Source organism: Scyliorhinus canicula, chromosome 26 (assembly GCF_902713615.1).
Source record: "Scyliorhinus canicula chromosome 26, sScyCan1.1, whole genome shotgun sequence".
Taxonomy (NCBI): domain Eukaryota; kingdom Metazoa; phylum Chordata; class Chondrichthyes; order Carcharhiniformes; family Scyliorhinidae; genus Scyliorhinus; species Scyliorhinus canicula.
In genome coordinates, this window is record NC_052171.1 from 12,249,034 (window position 1) to 12,264,625 (window position 15,592).

Here is a 15,592-nt window from a genome sequence, read left to right on the forward strand (position 1 = left end):
GGCTGTGCAGGCCCAATCTGGTAGGCCCAAAGCTTGTACATTAGCCTTTCTGAGCTATCTGGCTCTCTTTTCCCTGCTGGTAACAATCTGCCTTCCCACACTTCCACACACTTCACTCCCTCTGGCATAATTGCTCATGTTCCCTCTGTTCAGCTCGAGTCTTGAGTCACTTCTTAGGCCGAACGTGATACCGCCTCCATTTCCCAGCCTGCTCGACAAGCAAGCCTGCTCTCTCTGCCCTCCTCCCCTGCCCTCCGCAAGAGTAAACCCTCCTGTTTCCCACTGACCCTCCTCATAGCTCAGGCACACATCGCTTAAGGCATTAATCTAGCCACCCTGCGCCTACACTCCTCACCCGCGGGCAGGCAATTAAAACTAGGGAGAGAAAGAGGTGAGAGAGAGAGAGGAAGGAGGCAGAGAGAAAGATAGAGAGAGTGAGGGAGGGTAAAAGGAGGGGGAGAGAAGAGAGGGGGAGGGAGAAAGAGTGAGAGAAGGCGAGGGGTAGACAGAGAAAAGGCGAGAGGGGGAAAGCGAGAGAAAAAGACGGACAGAGAGAAAGAGAGAGGGAGCGAGAAAGAAGAGAGGGGGGGAGGGGCAGGGATTGCAAATGCTAAAATTGCCCCTTAGTGTCCAAAGATATAGGTAGGGGACAGGGCAGGGTGCTCTTTCTTAGGGTCAGGGCAGACTCGATGGGCTGAATGGCCTCTTTCTGCACTGTCAGGACTCTGGCTCTATGGGACAGAGAGAAAGAGAAGGGGAGAAAGAGTGAGAGGAGAGCGCGAGGGGGAGAGAGAAAGATGGATAGAGAGAGAGGGAGAAAGATAGGGAGAGTGAGTTAGAGTGAGAGGGAGAAAGAGAAAGTGAGAGAAAGAGGGAAATTGACAATAAAGGTGGACTGAGAGAGAGGGAAAGAGGAGATGAGGAAGGGGAAAAGAAGACAGAGGAGGAGGGAGATTAAGAAAGGGGACATAGAGAAAGAGCAAGAGAAGAGAGAGTGGGGGAGGGAGAAAGGGAAAGAGGTGAAGAAGGAGGGAGAAAGATAGACGAAGAGTGGGAGAGAGAAAGAAGGAGAGGGAAAGGGAGAGGGGGGGAGTTAGAGAAAGGAGAGGCAAAGAAAGAGAGCGGGAGAGGAGAGAGAGATGAGAGGGAGGGAGAGAGAAACATAGAGAGAGTGAGTTAGAGTGAGAGGGAGAGAGATAGAGGGAGGGAGAAAGATAGAGAGGGACAGAGAGAAAGAAGAGGTAAAGAAAGGGAGAGAGAGGGAGGAAGGGAAAGAGAGAGAGAAAGCGAGTGAGAGGGTGGGAAAGAGGGAGACAGACGGAGTGAGGCAGAGAGCGAAGGAGAGATAAAGGGAGAGATAGAGAGGGAGAGAAAGAGGGAGCAAGATAGAGATAGAGGGAGAGACAAAGAAACGGACGGGGGGAGAAATGGAAAGTGAAAGAGAGAAAGAAGAGAGGGAAAGGGAGAGAGGGGGACGGAAAGACAGAGAGAGGGAGCGAGAGAGAGAGAGGGCACGTATTCCGATACCCCCATCTGTAATTTGCCCAGTGCGCTATGCAGATCAGCGGTACGGCCTGAATTGCTGCTGCCATGGTCCCCTCACAAAACCGTGACGCTGTGGTGTAAAATCAAACGGGCGGCAGCTACGGTTAACTAGCGCCAACCAGAAAAAGCGTGAAAGGAACAGGTGATAGTGGAATTCAGGAACCCACCCTTCCCCATCCTATATCCCCGAGGTTTATAGGCGGTTCCCGAGCACATTATAACTTTCTGCTGTTTTTGTGTAATCTTAAAAAAAAAGATTGGTGTATTTAGCTGACAATACGGATTTATAATACAAAACCCCTCTTTGCGTTGGGTGCAACTTAAAATGAGTGATTTTTTTTTTACACGTATTTTCTCCCCCCCCCCCCCCCCCCCCCCCTCTCCACAATTCACGACTCCAATTTTTCCTTCTTTTTGCTCTTCTTCAAGAAAGATGGGGTGCGGAATTTCTTCTTCTTTTTGGATGGCGATTTGGAGGGCGAGCCGTCCGGCGAGGTGGGGCCGCCAGTGACAGCGTCCGTCTTGTCCTTCTTGGCCGTTTTGTCCGGCGCCTCGGTACCGTTCTCCGCGTTGGTCATCATCGCGCTGATCCCCCTGCTGAGCTCCTCCTCCGCCTCCAGCTCCTCCTGCCTCCCGTTAACCACCACCCCGGGGGCCGCCGTCTCCGCGTCCCCCAGCCCCTCCGCGTCGTCCGTTCCTTCAGGGGGGGGGAAACAAAATGCACAGAAACAGGAAGGTGAAGGTTCGGGTGCCTGGCAGTCTGGGCGGAAATCAAACCGGCGCCAAATAAATCGCCCAAACCGGAGCAGATTACGGCAGAACCGACTAAGAGCTGGAGTAAGGGAGAAGCTGGAATCGATCTCAAAATGGCGCCAGGGGAACTTGGCTCCTATCCAAGTTGCTCAACGCGATTCGTCAATGTTCAAACAGAATGAACAGTGACAAATACAGCCTTTTCAAAAGCGTGCCACTCTATATCGAGGAAAATATCTAGGACAGAGCCATGATCGTCAGCCCGTTGAACTGCAAGAACCTTGGCCAACCAACTTGGCGTTGGACTCGAATCCAGAGCCTCCGGCCTCGAGGTAAGGCTCCGGCACTACCACTGTGCCACAAGACGTCCTTTTTTTGGCATCTCATGTTGCAAAAGGGAGGGGGTCTGAATTGGGCGCATGGTTTATATCGGAGACTTGCTCCCCCCCTGTCCGAGACAGGCAGCTTATTGCTGAACTCAGTCATAGGGCCAGCTCCTCTCCCGGGTTTCCCCCTTGGCCGCTCAGGGAGCAGGCCAGGTGGCAGCTGAGAGATGTGACAGAGGGAAGAGATCCTGTCAGGGAATGGGTACTGAAGCTGGGAGAGACTCGGACTCAAAACACAAGACGACTGGAGGATGAACTGATTCTCAAAGTGAGGTGCAGAGAGAAATCAGTTGAAGCCAGTCCTTAGGCCAACGTGTGACACTAACGGTTTATAGTCCTCAAGGATTTAAACTCAATTCCAATGTATCCACTACTGACCCTTCTTCCACATTAAATACTAGTGCCGGTGAAAGTGAGGGGTGTCATTGCTGGATGGGTTAAGGATCAGAGCGTCTCAGGTAGTGTCACAAGGAGGGTTCAGCCTTCCCATTCTGGGCTCTGTCCACATCCAGAGAATAGTATGTTATTCAGCAGTATAGAACCTTAGTTAGGCCCACTTGGTGTTTAATTCTGGTCTCCACACTACCAGAAGGGTGTCGAGGCTTTGGAGAGGGGACAGAAGAGGTTTACCAGGATGGTGCCTGGTATGCAGGGCATTAGCTATGAGGAGAGGTTAGATGAACTCGGTTTGTTCTCTCTGGAATGACGGAGGTTGAGGGGCGACCTGATAGAGGTCTACAAAATTATGAGGGGTGTGGACATAAGCTTTTTCCCAGGGTAGAGGGGTCAATTACTAGGGGGCATAGGTTTAAGGTGCAAGGGGCAAGGTTTAGAGGAGATGTACGAGGCAAGTTTTGTACACAGAGGGTACTGGGTGCCTGGAACTCGCTGCCGGAGGAGGTGGTGGAAGCAGGGATGATAGTGACGTTTAAGGGGCATCTTGACAAATACATGAATAGGATGGGAATAGAGGGCCCCGGAAGTGTAGAAGATTTTAGTTTAGACGGGCAGCATGGTCGGCACAGGCTTGGAGGGCCAAAGAGCCTGTTCCTGTGCTGCACTTTTCTTTGTTCTTTATTTGGACCCCCTTCTCTTCACCCTATGAGAGCAACCATCGAAAGTGAGGGGATGATATGATGGAGCTGTATAAAACGCTGGTTAGGCCACAGCTAGAGTACTGAGTGCAGTTCTCGTCGCCACTCTATAGGAAGGATGTGATTGCCCTGGAGAGGGTGCAGAGGAGATTCACCAGGATGCTGCCCTGGGCTGGAGCGTTTCAGCTATGAAGAGAGGCTGGTTAGGCTGGGGCTGTTTTCCTCGGAGCAGAGAAGGCTGAGGGGGGACCTGATTGAGGTGGACAACATTATGAGGGACACAGATAGGGTGGATAGGGAGGAACCTTTCCCCTGAGCGGAGGGTCAATAACCAGGGGGCACAGATTTAAGGTAAGGGGGGAGATTTAGAGGGGATTTGAGGAAAAACCTTTTCACCCAGAGGATGATGGGAATCTGGAACACGCTGCCTGAAAGGGTGGTAGAGGCAGGAATTCTCACAACTATTAAGAAGTGTTTAGATGAGCTCTTGAAAACATCGTAGCGAACAAGGCTACGGATCAAGTGCTGGGAATGGGATGAGAATCGATCGGTGCTTGATGGCCAACGCAGACACGATGGGCCGAAGGGCCTCATTCTGTGCGATAACGTCATGACTCAATTACTAAGATGGCATTTCAGTTTTAATTTGGGTACAGAAAGGATTGTGCCAATGTGTATTGTGAGGGTGAAATGGTGAACCTTGTTGGACAGCACCCAACACCATCTTGTAACGTTCAACTTAATCCAACCGTGGACAAAAATTTAAAACTTACAAACAGTACACAGCCCTGAGGGTGAGATCACCACACAAAACTGGGGGAATTGTGGGTGATCAGGGGGACGTAAGGGGGCTTCAAGGTGATTTGGGTTTGAGCGAGTGGGCAAACAGATGGCAAATGCAGTTCAACACGGCTAAATGTGACGTTATCCACTTTGGTGTGAAAATCAGACATGAAGTGTGTTATCTATGCGGTGATGTGTTGGGGAATGCGGATGTACAAAGGGATCTGCGTTTCCTTGTACACCAGTCAATTAAAGTGGAGAGAGGGGGGTGCAGCTCACAGTTAAAAAGGCCAATGATGTGTTGGCCTTCATTGCAAGAGGGATTTAAGTTCAGAAGTGGAGATGCCTTCCTACAGTTATACACGGCCTTGGTGAGACCACACTTGGAGTATTGTGTTCAGTTTTTGTCTCCCTAACTAAGAAAGGATATAGTTGTCAGAGAGGGAGTGATGTGGAGGTTCAGTTAGCTGATAGTGAGGTTGGCGGACCGTCCTATGAGGAGAGATTGGTTCGACTGGGCCTGTATTCACTCGAGTTCAGAAGGATGAGAGGAGATCGGATTGAAACGTATAAAATTCTAACAGGGATGGACAGACTAGATTCTGGGATGATGTATTCCCTGGTTGGGAAATCTAGAACTTGCGGACACAGTCTCGGGATACAGGGTGGACCATTTCGGACTAGGATGGGGAGAAATTTCTTCACTCCAATGATATTGAACCTAACCATAGATTTGAGCCAGGGAAGTGGGAGGGAAATTTTCGGAGATGGGAGGAGAAAGGAATTAGGACACGAAAAGATTTATTTCTTGGCTGTCGTTTTGTGTGACTGAAGGAGCTGGGAGCGAAGTATGGGCTGGAGCGCTGGGAAATATTTAGATACATGCAGGTTCGAGACTTTGCCAGGAAGGAGATACACAGCTTCCCGGAGGAACCGGCCTCCACATTGCTGGAGGAGGTGCTGACGACAGAGGGACTGGAGAAGGGGGTAGTGTCGGCGGTTTACGGGGCTATTTTGGAGGAGGAGAAGGTGATCAAGTGATCAAGGCAAGGTGGGAGGAAGAGTTGGGAGAGGATATGGAGGAGGGGTTCTGGTGTGAGGTGCTCCGGAGAGTGAACGGCTCCACCTCGTTCGCGAGGTTGGGGCTGATAAAGCTGAAGGTTGTGTACAGAGGGCACCTCACGAGGACGAGGATGAGCCGATTCTTTGAAGGAGTAGATGTGTGTGAACGTTGTGGGGGGGGGGGGGGGGGGGGGGCGCTAATCACGTTCATATGTTTTGGTCCTGTCCAAAGCTGGAGGATTACCGGAAGGAGGTGTTTAGGGTAATCTCTAAAGTGGTGCACGTGAAACTGGACCCGGGTCCCCGGGAGGCCATATTCGGGGTGTCGGACCAGCCGGGGTTGGAAACGGACGCGGAGGCAGATGTTGTAGCCTTCGCCTCGTTGATCGCCCGAAGGTGGATCCTGATGGGATGGAGAGCAGCCTCTCCACCCTGTGCCCTGGCGTGGCGAGGGGACCTGCTGGAATTCTTGACTCTTGAGAAGGTTAAGTTTGAACTGAGGGGAAGGATGGAGGGGTTCTACAATTCATGGGCATTATTCATCATGCACCTTCGAGAATTGGATCACCTCGAACATTAGGGGGGCTGGGAGAGTTGGGAGGAGGGGGGCTGTATGTGTTAATGGTGGCCATGGGTGATTCCTGATTCCTTTTTGTCATTTTCCGCACCTTTGGGGCGGCCCGACGCCGGAGTGGCGCACGCCACTCCTTCGCGCCGGAGTTGCCCGCCCAGCCGGTTTGCGGAGAATCCTGCCGGTGGACTCTTTTGACTGGGGCAGGATTGAGTTAAAAGGGCAGGAAGGAACGTGGGAAACAGGTTCGCTCCTCGAAACGATAATTCTCACTCTATGTCCTTGCTGGGGTCACACAGAGGGGAGGGGAGTCTGCAGAGGGCAATAAACAGGATAGGTGAGTGGGCAAACACTTGACAGATGGAATATAATGTAGGAAAATGTGAAGTTAGTCACTTTGGTCGGAAGAATAAAGGAGCTGCATATTGTTTAAATGGAGAGAGGATGCAGAAAGTTGCAGCGTGAGGGGATGTGGGGGTTCGTCTGCATCAATCACAAAAAGTTAGCATATTAGTTCAGCAGGTAATCGGGGAACACAAATGGAACGTTGGCCTTTATTTCAAAGGGAATGGAGTCTAAAAATAGGGAAGTTTTGCTAAAACTATACAAGGTGCTAGTTAGACAGCACCTGGAATACCCGTGAACAGTTTTGGTCCCCTCCCTATCTAAGGAAGGATAGACTGGTATTGGAGGCAGTCCAGAGAAGGTTCACTCGGTTGATCCCGGGTAGGGAGGGATTTTATGAGGAGAGGGTGAGTAGGCTGGGCCTGTTCTCATTGGGAGTTTAGACGAATGAGAGGCGACCTTATTGAGACATAGAGGATTCTCAGGGGGTTTGACAGGGTCGATGCTGAGAGGTTGTTTCCCCTTGTGGGAGAGTCTGGGACCAGAGGGCAGAATCTCAGAGTGAGGGGGCGTCCATTTGACACAGAGATGAGGAGGAATTTCTTCTCTCAGAGGGGAGTGAATCTGTGGAATTCTTTACCTCCAGAGAGCTGTAGGGGCTGGGCCGCTATGGTCAAGGCCGAGACAGATTTTTAATCAGGAAGGGAATCGAGGGGATAAGGCGGGAAAGTGAGGATTATCAGACCAGATCAGCCATGATCTCATGGAATGGCGGAGCGGACTCGATGGGCTGAATGGCCATCTGCTTCTACGTCTTATGGCCTGACGGCTGGAGCAAGGCAAGGACTGAGTGTGGCTGTGTCAGCAAGTGCATCCATTGGCAAATCACATTGTTGGGCTGTCGGCCTCATTCAAGGCCGGCGATGGTTACCGCCTCAACCTCCATCGAGTATAAATTGCCTCAGATAGGAACAGGGGCTGGGGGTGGAGGGGAGGGGGAGGTGGATTTGACCTGGAGTTTGTACCTCTGCCGAGCTGGGTGCAAATAAACTTGCTGAAGGTAAACGACAAGCTGCTGTCCTATTCCTCCCTCACGCACTAACATTGACGGTTAACACTGAGGGTTGAGGGGGGTTTCTCTGGCGAGGGGGAGGGATGGCATGGGAGGGCGGGGGGGGGGGGAACGGAGGGTAGGGGGTGGAGGGGGGGGGGGTTGAACAATATACTTACTACAGAGACAAGTATTCAGTGTCATGAGGAACTCCTTACATTGTGAGCCAAACAAAAATGGGAATAAAAAAAGAGATGGAACAAAGATGTTCAGCGTGCATCACACAGTTACCATATCTGACAGAAATGAAGAAGCATCTGTTATCTGCCCAGTGGATGGGGAATGGTGTCCGAGAAACCGAAGCGGGCCTCACTTTACCTCAGCATTTATCTCCGTGAACGACTCTCCGATATTGGGTGCGAATTTAAGCCATTGCAATCAGGACAATTCACAACGAGACGCTTGATGTCCACCCAATTCGCTGATCTGGGATCAAGATTGGTCGATAAGGGTTGGGGGGAAGAATTGATTTAACAAAAAACCAGAGGTCAGAATTCCTCCAACTTGTGTTGGAGATAACGGCTCGACTGCGATGCCCATCATGGCCAAACAGCCGAGTATCCATTGACTGAGGGACCACAGGCTGTAATGGGACTCCCTCAGGAAAGGCGAGAAGGAGAAATAGAGCAAGACTACCTGTCCCAAACCCAGTCTGTTCTTAATATCTATCGACACTCTCCCAACATCTTATGCGAAACAGGTAGGGGGAAGAGGTTTCATTCTTTATTATGGGAAATTTACTTCAGACAAAAAAGGAATGCTCATGGAATGTCCCCATGATTGTTGGCAATATTCTGACTAACTTTTGACCATGCAGTGAAGAGGTTTCACATCATTGTCCCTCACTGGGCAACAGATGCTTCAAAATTCATTGATAATACCCATGATGTGGAGATGCCGGCGTTGGACTGGGGTGAGCACAGTAAGAAGTCTTACAACACCAGGTTAAAGTCCAACAGGTTTGTTTCAAACACGAGCTTTCGGAGCACGGCTCCTTCTTCACCTGAAGAAGGAGCCGTGCTCCGAAAGCTCGTGTTTGAAACAAACCTGTTGGACTTTAACCTGGTGTTGTAAGACTTCTTACATTGATAATACAGTATGGAATCAACACAGAACAGTGCGTGTGGGACAACACTGAGAAACACAGACACGTAACACTGAGAAACACACACAGATAACACTGAGAAACACACAGATAACACTGCGCAACACACACAGATAACACTGAGAAACACACAGACAACACTGAGAAACACACAGACAACACTGAGAAACACACACAGATAACACTGAGAAACACACACAGATAACACTGAGAAACACACACAGATAACACTGAGAAACACACACAGATAACACTGAGAAACACACAGATAACACTGAGAAACACGCAGATAACACTGAAACACACAGATAACACTGAGAAACACACAAATAACACTGAGAAACACACACAGATAACACTGAGAAACACACAGATAATACTGAGAAACACACACAGATAACACTGAGATACACACACAGATAACACTGAGAAACACACAGATAACACTGAGAAACACACACAGATAACACTGAGAAACACACACAGATAACACTGAGAAACACACACAGATAACACTGAGAAACACACACATAACACTGAGAAACACACAGATAGCACTGAGAAACACACACAGATAACACTGAGAAACACACACAGATAACACTGAGAAACACACACAGATAGCACTGAGAAACACACACAGGTAACACTGAGAAACACACACAGATAACACTGAGAAACACACAGATAACACTGAGAAACACACACAGATAACACTGAGATACACACAGATAACACTGAGAAACACACACAGATAACACTGAGAAACACACACATAACACTGAGAAACACGCAGATAGCACTGAGAAACACACACAGATAACACTGAGAAACACACACAGATAACACTGAGAAACACTGACAGATAACACTGAGAAACACACACAGATAACACTGAGAAACACACACAGATAGCACTGAGAAACACACACATAACACTGAGAAACACACACAGATAACACTGAGAAACACACATAACACTGAGAAACACGCAGATAGCACTGAAAAACACACACAGATAACACTGAGAAACACACACAGATAACACTGAGAAACACTGACAGATAACACTGAGAAACACACACAGATAACACTGAGAAACACACACAGATAGCACTGAGAAACACACACAGGTAACACTGAGAAACACACACAGATAACACTGAGAAACACACAGATAACACTGAGAAACACACACAGATAACACTGAGATACACACACAGATAACACTGAGAAACACACACAGATAACACTGAGAAACACACACATAACACTGAGAAACACGCAGATAGCACTGAGAAACACACACAGATAACACTGAGAAACACACACAGATAACACCGAGAAACACACACAGATAACACTAAGAAACACACACAGATAACACCGAGAAACACACACAGATAACACTGAGAAACACACACATAACACTGAGAAACACGCAGATAGCACTGTGAAACACACACAGATAACACTGAGAAACACACACAGATAACACTGAGAAACACTGACAGATAACACTGAGAAACACACACAGATAACACTGAGAAACACACACATAACACTGAAAAACACACACAGATAACACTGAGAAACACACACATAACACTGAGAAACACGCAGATAGCACTGAGAAACACACACAGATAACACTGAGAAACACACACAGATAACACTGAGAAACACTGACAGATAACACTGAGAAACACACACAGATAACACTGAGAAACACACACAGATAGCACTGAGAAACACACACAGGTAACACTGAGAAACACACACAGATAACACTGAGAAACACATAAATAACACTGAGAAACACACACAGATAACACTGAGATACACACACAGATAAAACTGAGAAACACACACAGATAACACTGAGAAACACACACATAACACTGAGAAACACGCAGATAGCACTGAGGAACACACACAGATAACACTGAGAAACACAGATAACACTGAGAAACACACACAGATAACACTGAGAAACACACACAGATAACACTGAGAAACACACACATAACACTGAGAAACACGCAGATAGCACTGAGAAACACACACAGATAACACTGAGAAACACACACAGATAACACCGAGAAACACACACAGATAACACTGAGAAACACACACAGATAACACCGAGAAACACACACAGATAACACTGAGAAACACTGACAGATAACACTGAGAAACACACACAGATAACACTGAGAAACACACACAGATAGCACTGAGAAACACACACAAATAACACTGAGAAACACACAGATAACACTGGGAAACACACACAGATAACAGTGAGAAACACACACAGATAACACTGAGAAACACACATAGATAACACTGAGAAACACACACCGATAACACTGAGAAACACACAGTGATAACACTGAGAAACACACACAGATAACACTGAGAAACACACACAGATAACACTGAGAAACACACACATATTACACTGAGAAACACAGCTGCATGCTAATGATATACTACAAAAAATTGTGTTTCAAATAGTAACAGACAGTACCAAGTGCAAATACCTGGGTGTACACAAAGACAGTAAATACCTGGGTGTACACAGACACGGTAAATACCTGGGTGTACACAGACACGGTAAATACCTGGGTGTACACAGGAAGGCTGGGCATTATGTTATACGTTTTAAATCAATTTCACCATCCTGTCAGGGACAGGAGCTGCTGGTATCAATGGGGTTTCAGGGACAGGCTCTGCTGGTGTCAGTGGGAATTCAGGGACAGGAGCTGCTGGTATCAGTGGGGATTCAGGGACAGGAGCTGCTGGTGTCAGTGGGAATTCAGGGACAGGAGCTGCTGGTATCAGTGGGAATTCAGGGACAGGAGCTGCTGGTATCAGTGGGGATTCAGGGACAGGGGCTGCTGGTATCAATGGGGTTTCAGGGACAGGCTCTGCTAGTGTCAGTGGGAATTCAGGGACAGGAGCTGCTGGTATCAGTGGGAATTCAGGGACAGGAGCTGCTGGTATCAGTGGGGATTCAGGGACAGGAGCTGCTGGTATCAATGGGGTTTCAGGGACAGGCTCTGCTGGTGTCAGTGGGAATTCAGGGACAGGAGCTGCTGGTATCAGTGGGGATTCAGGGACAGGAGCTGCTGGTGTCAGTGGGAATTCAGGGACAGGAGCTGCTGGTATCAGTGGGAATTCAGGGACAGGAGCTGCTGGTATCAGTGGGGATTCAGGGACAGGGGCTGCTGGTGTCAGTGGGAATTCAGGGACAGGAGCTGCTGGTATCTGCGGGGATTCAGGGACAGAAGCTGCTGGTATCTGCAAATTCAGAGACAGGAGCTGCTGGTATCAATGGGGTTTCAGGGACAGGAGCTGCTGGTATCAGTGGGGATTCAGGGACAGGAGCTGCTGGTGTCAGTGGGAATTCAGGGACAGGAGCTGCTGGTGTCAATGGGGTTTCAGGGACAGGCTCTGCTGGTGTCAGTGGGAATTCAGGGACAGGAGCTGCTGGTATCAGTGGGGATTCAGGGACAGGAGCTGCTGGTATCAGTGGGAATTCAGGGACAGGAGCTGCTGGTATCAGTGGGGATTTAGGGACAGGAGGTGCTGGTGTCAGTGGGAATTCAGGGACAGGAGCTGCTGGTATCAGTGGGGATTCAGGGACAGAAGCTGCTGGTATCTGCAAATTCAGAGACAGGAGCTGCTGGTATCAGTGGGGTTTCAGGGACAGGAGCTGCTGGTATCAGTGGGGATTCAGAGACAGGAGCTGCTGGTATCAGTGGGGATTAAGGGACAGGTGCTGCTGGTATCAGTGGGGATTCAGGGACAGGAGCTGCTGGTATCAGTGGGGTTTCAGGGACAGGAGCTGCTGGTACAGTATCAGTGGGGATTCAGGGACAGGCTCTGCTGGTATCAGTGGGGATTCAGGGACAGGAGCTGCTGGTGTCAGTGGAGATTCAGAGACAGGACCTGCTGGTATTAGTGGGGATTCACGGACAGGAGCTGCTGGTATCAGTGGGAATTCAGGGATAGGAGCTGCTGGTGTCAGTGGGAATTCAGGGACAGGAGCTGCTGGTATCAGTGGGAATTCAGGGACAGGAGCTGCTGGTGTCAGTGGGAATTCAGGGACAGGAGCTGCTGGTATCAGTGGGAATTCAGAGACAGGAGCTGCTGGTATCAGTGGGGTTTCAGAGACAGGAGCTGCTGGTATCAATGGGGTTTCAGGGACAGGCTCTGCTGGTGTCAGTGGGAATTCAGGGACAGGAGCTGCTGGTATCAGTGGGGATTCAGGGACAGGAGCTGCTGGTGTCAGTGGAAATTCAGGGACAGGAGCTGCTGGTGTCAGTGGGGATTCAGGGACAGGGGCTGCTGATATCTGGGAATTCAGAGACAGGAGCTGCTGATATCAGTGGGAATTCAGAGACAGGAGCTGCTGGTATCGGTGGGGATTCAGGGACAGGAGCTGCTGGTGTCAGTGGGAATTCAGGGACAGGAGCTGCTGGTGTCAGTGGGAATTCAGGGACAGGAGCTGCTGGTATCAGTGGGAATTCAGAGACAGGAGCTGCTGGTATCAGTGGGGATTCAGAGACAGAAGCTGCTGGTATCAGTGGGAATTCAGAGACAGGAGCTGCTGGTGTCAGTGGGGATTCAGGGACAGGCTCTGCTGGTATCACTGGGGATTCAGAGAGAGGAGCTGCTGGTGCCAGTGGGGATTCAGAGACAGAAGCTGCTGGTATCAGTGGGGATTCAGGGACAGGAGCTGCTGGTGTCAGTGGGGATTCAGAGACAGAAGCTGCTGATATCAGATGGAATTCAGAGACAGAAGCTGCTGGTATCAGTGGGAATTCAGGAACAGGATCTGCTGGTATCTGCGAATTCAGAGACAGGAGCTGCTGGTATCAGTGGGAATTCAGAGACAGGAGCTGCTGGTATCAGTGGGAATTCAGGGACAGGAGCTGCTGGTATCAGTGGGAATTCAGGGACAGGAGCTGCTGGTATCAGTGGGAATTCAGGGACAGGAGTTGCTGGTATCAGTGGGGATTCAGGGACAGGCTCAGCTGGTATCAGTGGGAATTCATGGTCAGGAGCTGCTGGTGTCAGTGGGGATTCAGAGACAGGAGCTGCTGGTGTCAGTGGGGATTCAGGGACAGGCTCAGCTGGTGTCAGTGGGAATTCAGGGACAGGAGCTGCTGGTATCAGTGGGAATTCAGGGTCAGGAGCTGCTGGTGTCAGTGGGGATTCAGAGACAGGAGCTGCTGGTGTCAGTGGGGATTCAGGGACAGGCTCAGCTGGTGTCAGTGGGAATTCAGGGACAGGAGCTGCTGGTGTCAGTGGGAATTCAGGGACAGGAGCTGCTGGTGTCAGTGGGGATTCAGAGAGGAGCTGCTGGTATCAGTGGGGATTCAGGGACAGGAGCTGCTGGTATCAGTGGGGATTCAGGGACAGGAGCTGCTAGTATCAGTGGGAATTCAGAGACAGGAGCTGCTGGTATCAGTGGGGACTCAGAGACTGGATCTGGAATCTGTAAGAATTCAGTGTCAGGAGCTGCTGGTGTCAATGGGGATTCAGAGACTGGATCTGGAATCTGTAAGAATTCAGTGTCAGGATCTGCTGGTGTCAGTGGGGATTCAGAGACAGAAGCTGTTGGTATCAGTGGGAATTCAGGGACAGGATCTGGACTCTGTAAGAATTCAGCGTCAGGAGCTCTCTGCTCTTGGAAACACGATAGAATCACGCTCGAATAACGTTAATTCAGGGAGCGGCTGCGATTCTGAACAATAATTTGTTGGTTCCCACTGAATATCATTGAGAAATGCACCAAGCGAAGCTGCATATTTCAGGGCAGGGAGATCGCTCTGAGGTCGGGATGGATACAGGGACTAGGCCAGATTCACTAACACCTTACCTCCTGGTGACTGGGGAGACCTGGTTGATTTTACCGGTGATGTAAGTGGTGTCTTCAGAGGAGAAATCCCCGCAGAGGTATCCTCTTCGTCTGGGCCTACATGTGAGAAAAATAACACTCACTGTTTATTTCAAGCGATTTCGAGGAGCAGTTCTGCTTTAATAATACCTAGGGTGTGTAACCTTGGAAACGGGCCCTGCTCCTGAGGGTCTTAGCGGTGACCCGACTGAGCAACAACATCTTGTCAATTCTCAGCAACGTCAAGATAGCAATATCATAGATTATCATAGAATTTACAGTGCAGAAGGAGGCCATTTGGCCCATCGAGTCTGCACCGGCTCTTGGAAAGAGCACCCTACCCAAGGTCAACACCTCCACCCTATCCCCATAACCCAGTAACCCCACCCAACACTAAGGGCAATTTTGGACACTAAGGGCGATTTAGCCTGGCCAATCCACCTAACCTGCACATCTTTGGACTGTGGGAGGAAACCGGAGCACCCGGAGGAAACCCACGCACGCACGGGGAGGATGTGCAGACTCCGCACAGACAGTGACCCAAGCCGGAATCGAACCTGGACCCTGGAGCTGTGAAGCAATTGTGCTAACCACTATGCTACCGTGCGGCCCCGCAGGAACGTTATTGAACAGGGCTGGCACAGTGGTTAGCACTGCTGCCTCACAGCGCCGAGGACCCGGGTTCGATCCCGGCTCTGGGTCACTGTCCGTGTGGAGTTTGCACATTCTCCCCGTGTCTGCGTGGGTCTCACCCTCACACAACCCAAAAAGATGTGCAGGGTTGGTGGATTGGCCACGTTAAATTGCCCCTTAATTAGAAAAAAGAGAATTGGGTACAGATCTGGTTAACGTTTGGTCAACGTCTTAAAGGGGAAGAACGAGATAGTGAGGGCGAAGAGGTATAGGGAAGGGCTTGTGCCCTCAAG

The 15,592-nt window shown here is 49.8% G+C and overlaps 1 protein-coding gene across 4 annotated transcripts in view; it reads right to left on the bottom strand.

Annotated features, from left to right (window-relative positions):
- Positions 1-1,904: 1,904 nt before the first annotated feature.
- The window catches only part of add2 (adducin 2 (beta)), a 162,725-nt gene continuing 149,037 nt past the window's right edge, over positions 1,905-15,592 (bottom strand). For 3 of the 4 annotated variants that reach the window (XM_038785490.1, XM_038785488.1, XM_038785489.1), the window contains 2 exons: positions 14,649-14,744; positions 1,905-2,242 (listed from right to left, as the gene is read on the bottom strand). In XM_038785490.1, the coding sequence (XP_038641418.1) occupies positions 1,935-2,242; positions 14,649-14,744 (404 nt within the window). In that variant the 3' untranslated portion in view covers positions 1,905-1,934. Of the gene's footprint in view, positions 2,243-7,769; positions 7,804-14,648; positions 14,745-15,592 lie in introns of all 4 variants that reach the window. The other variant, XM_038785491.1, reaches the window with a different exon arrangement.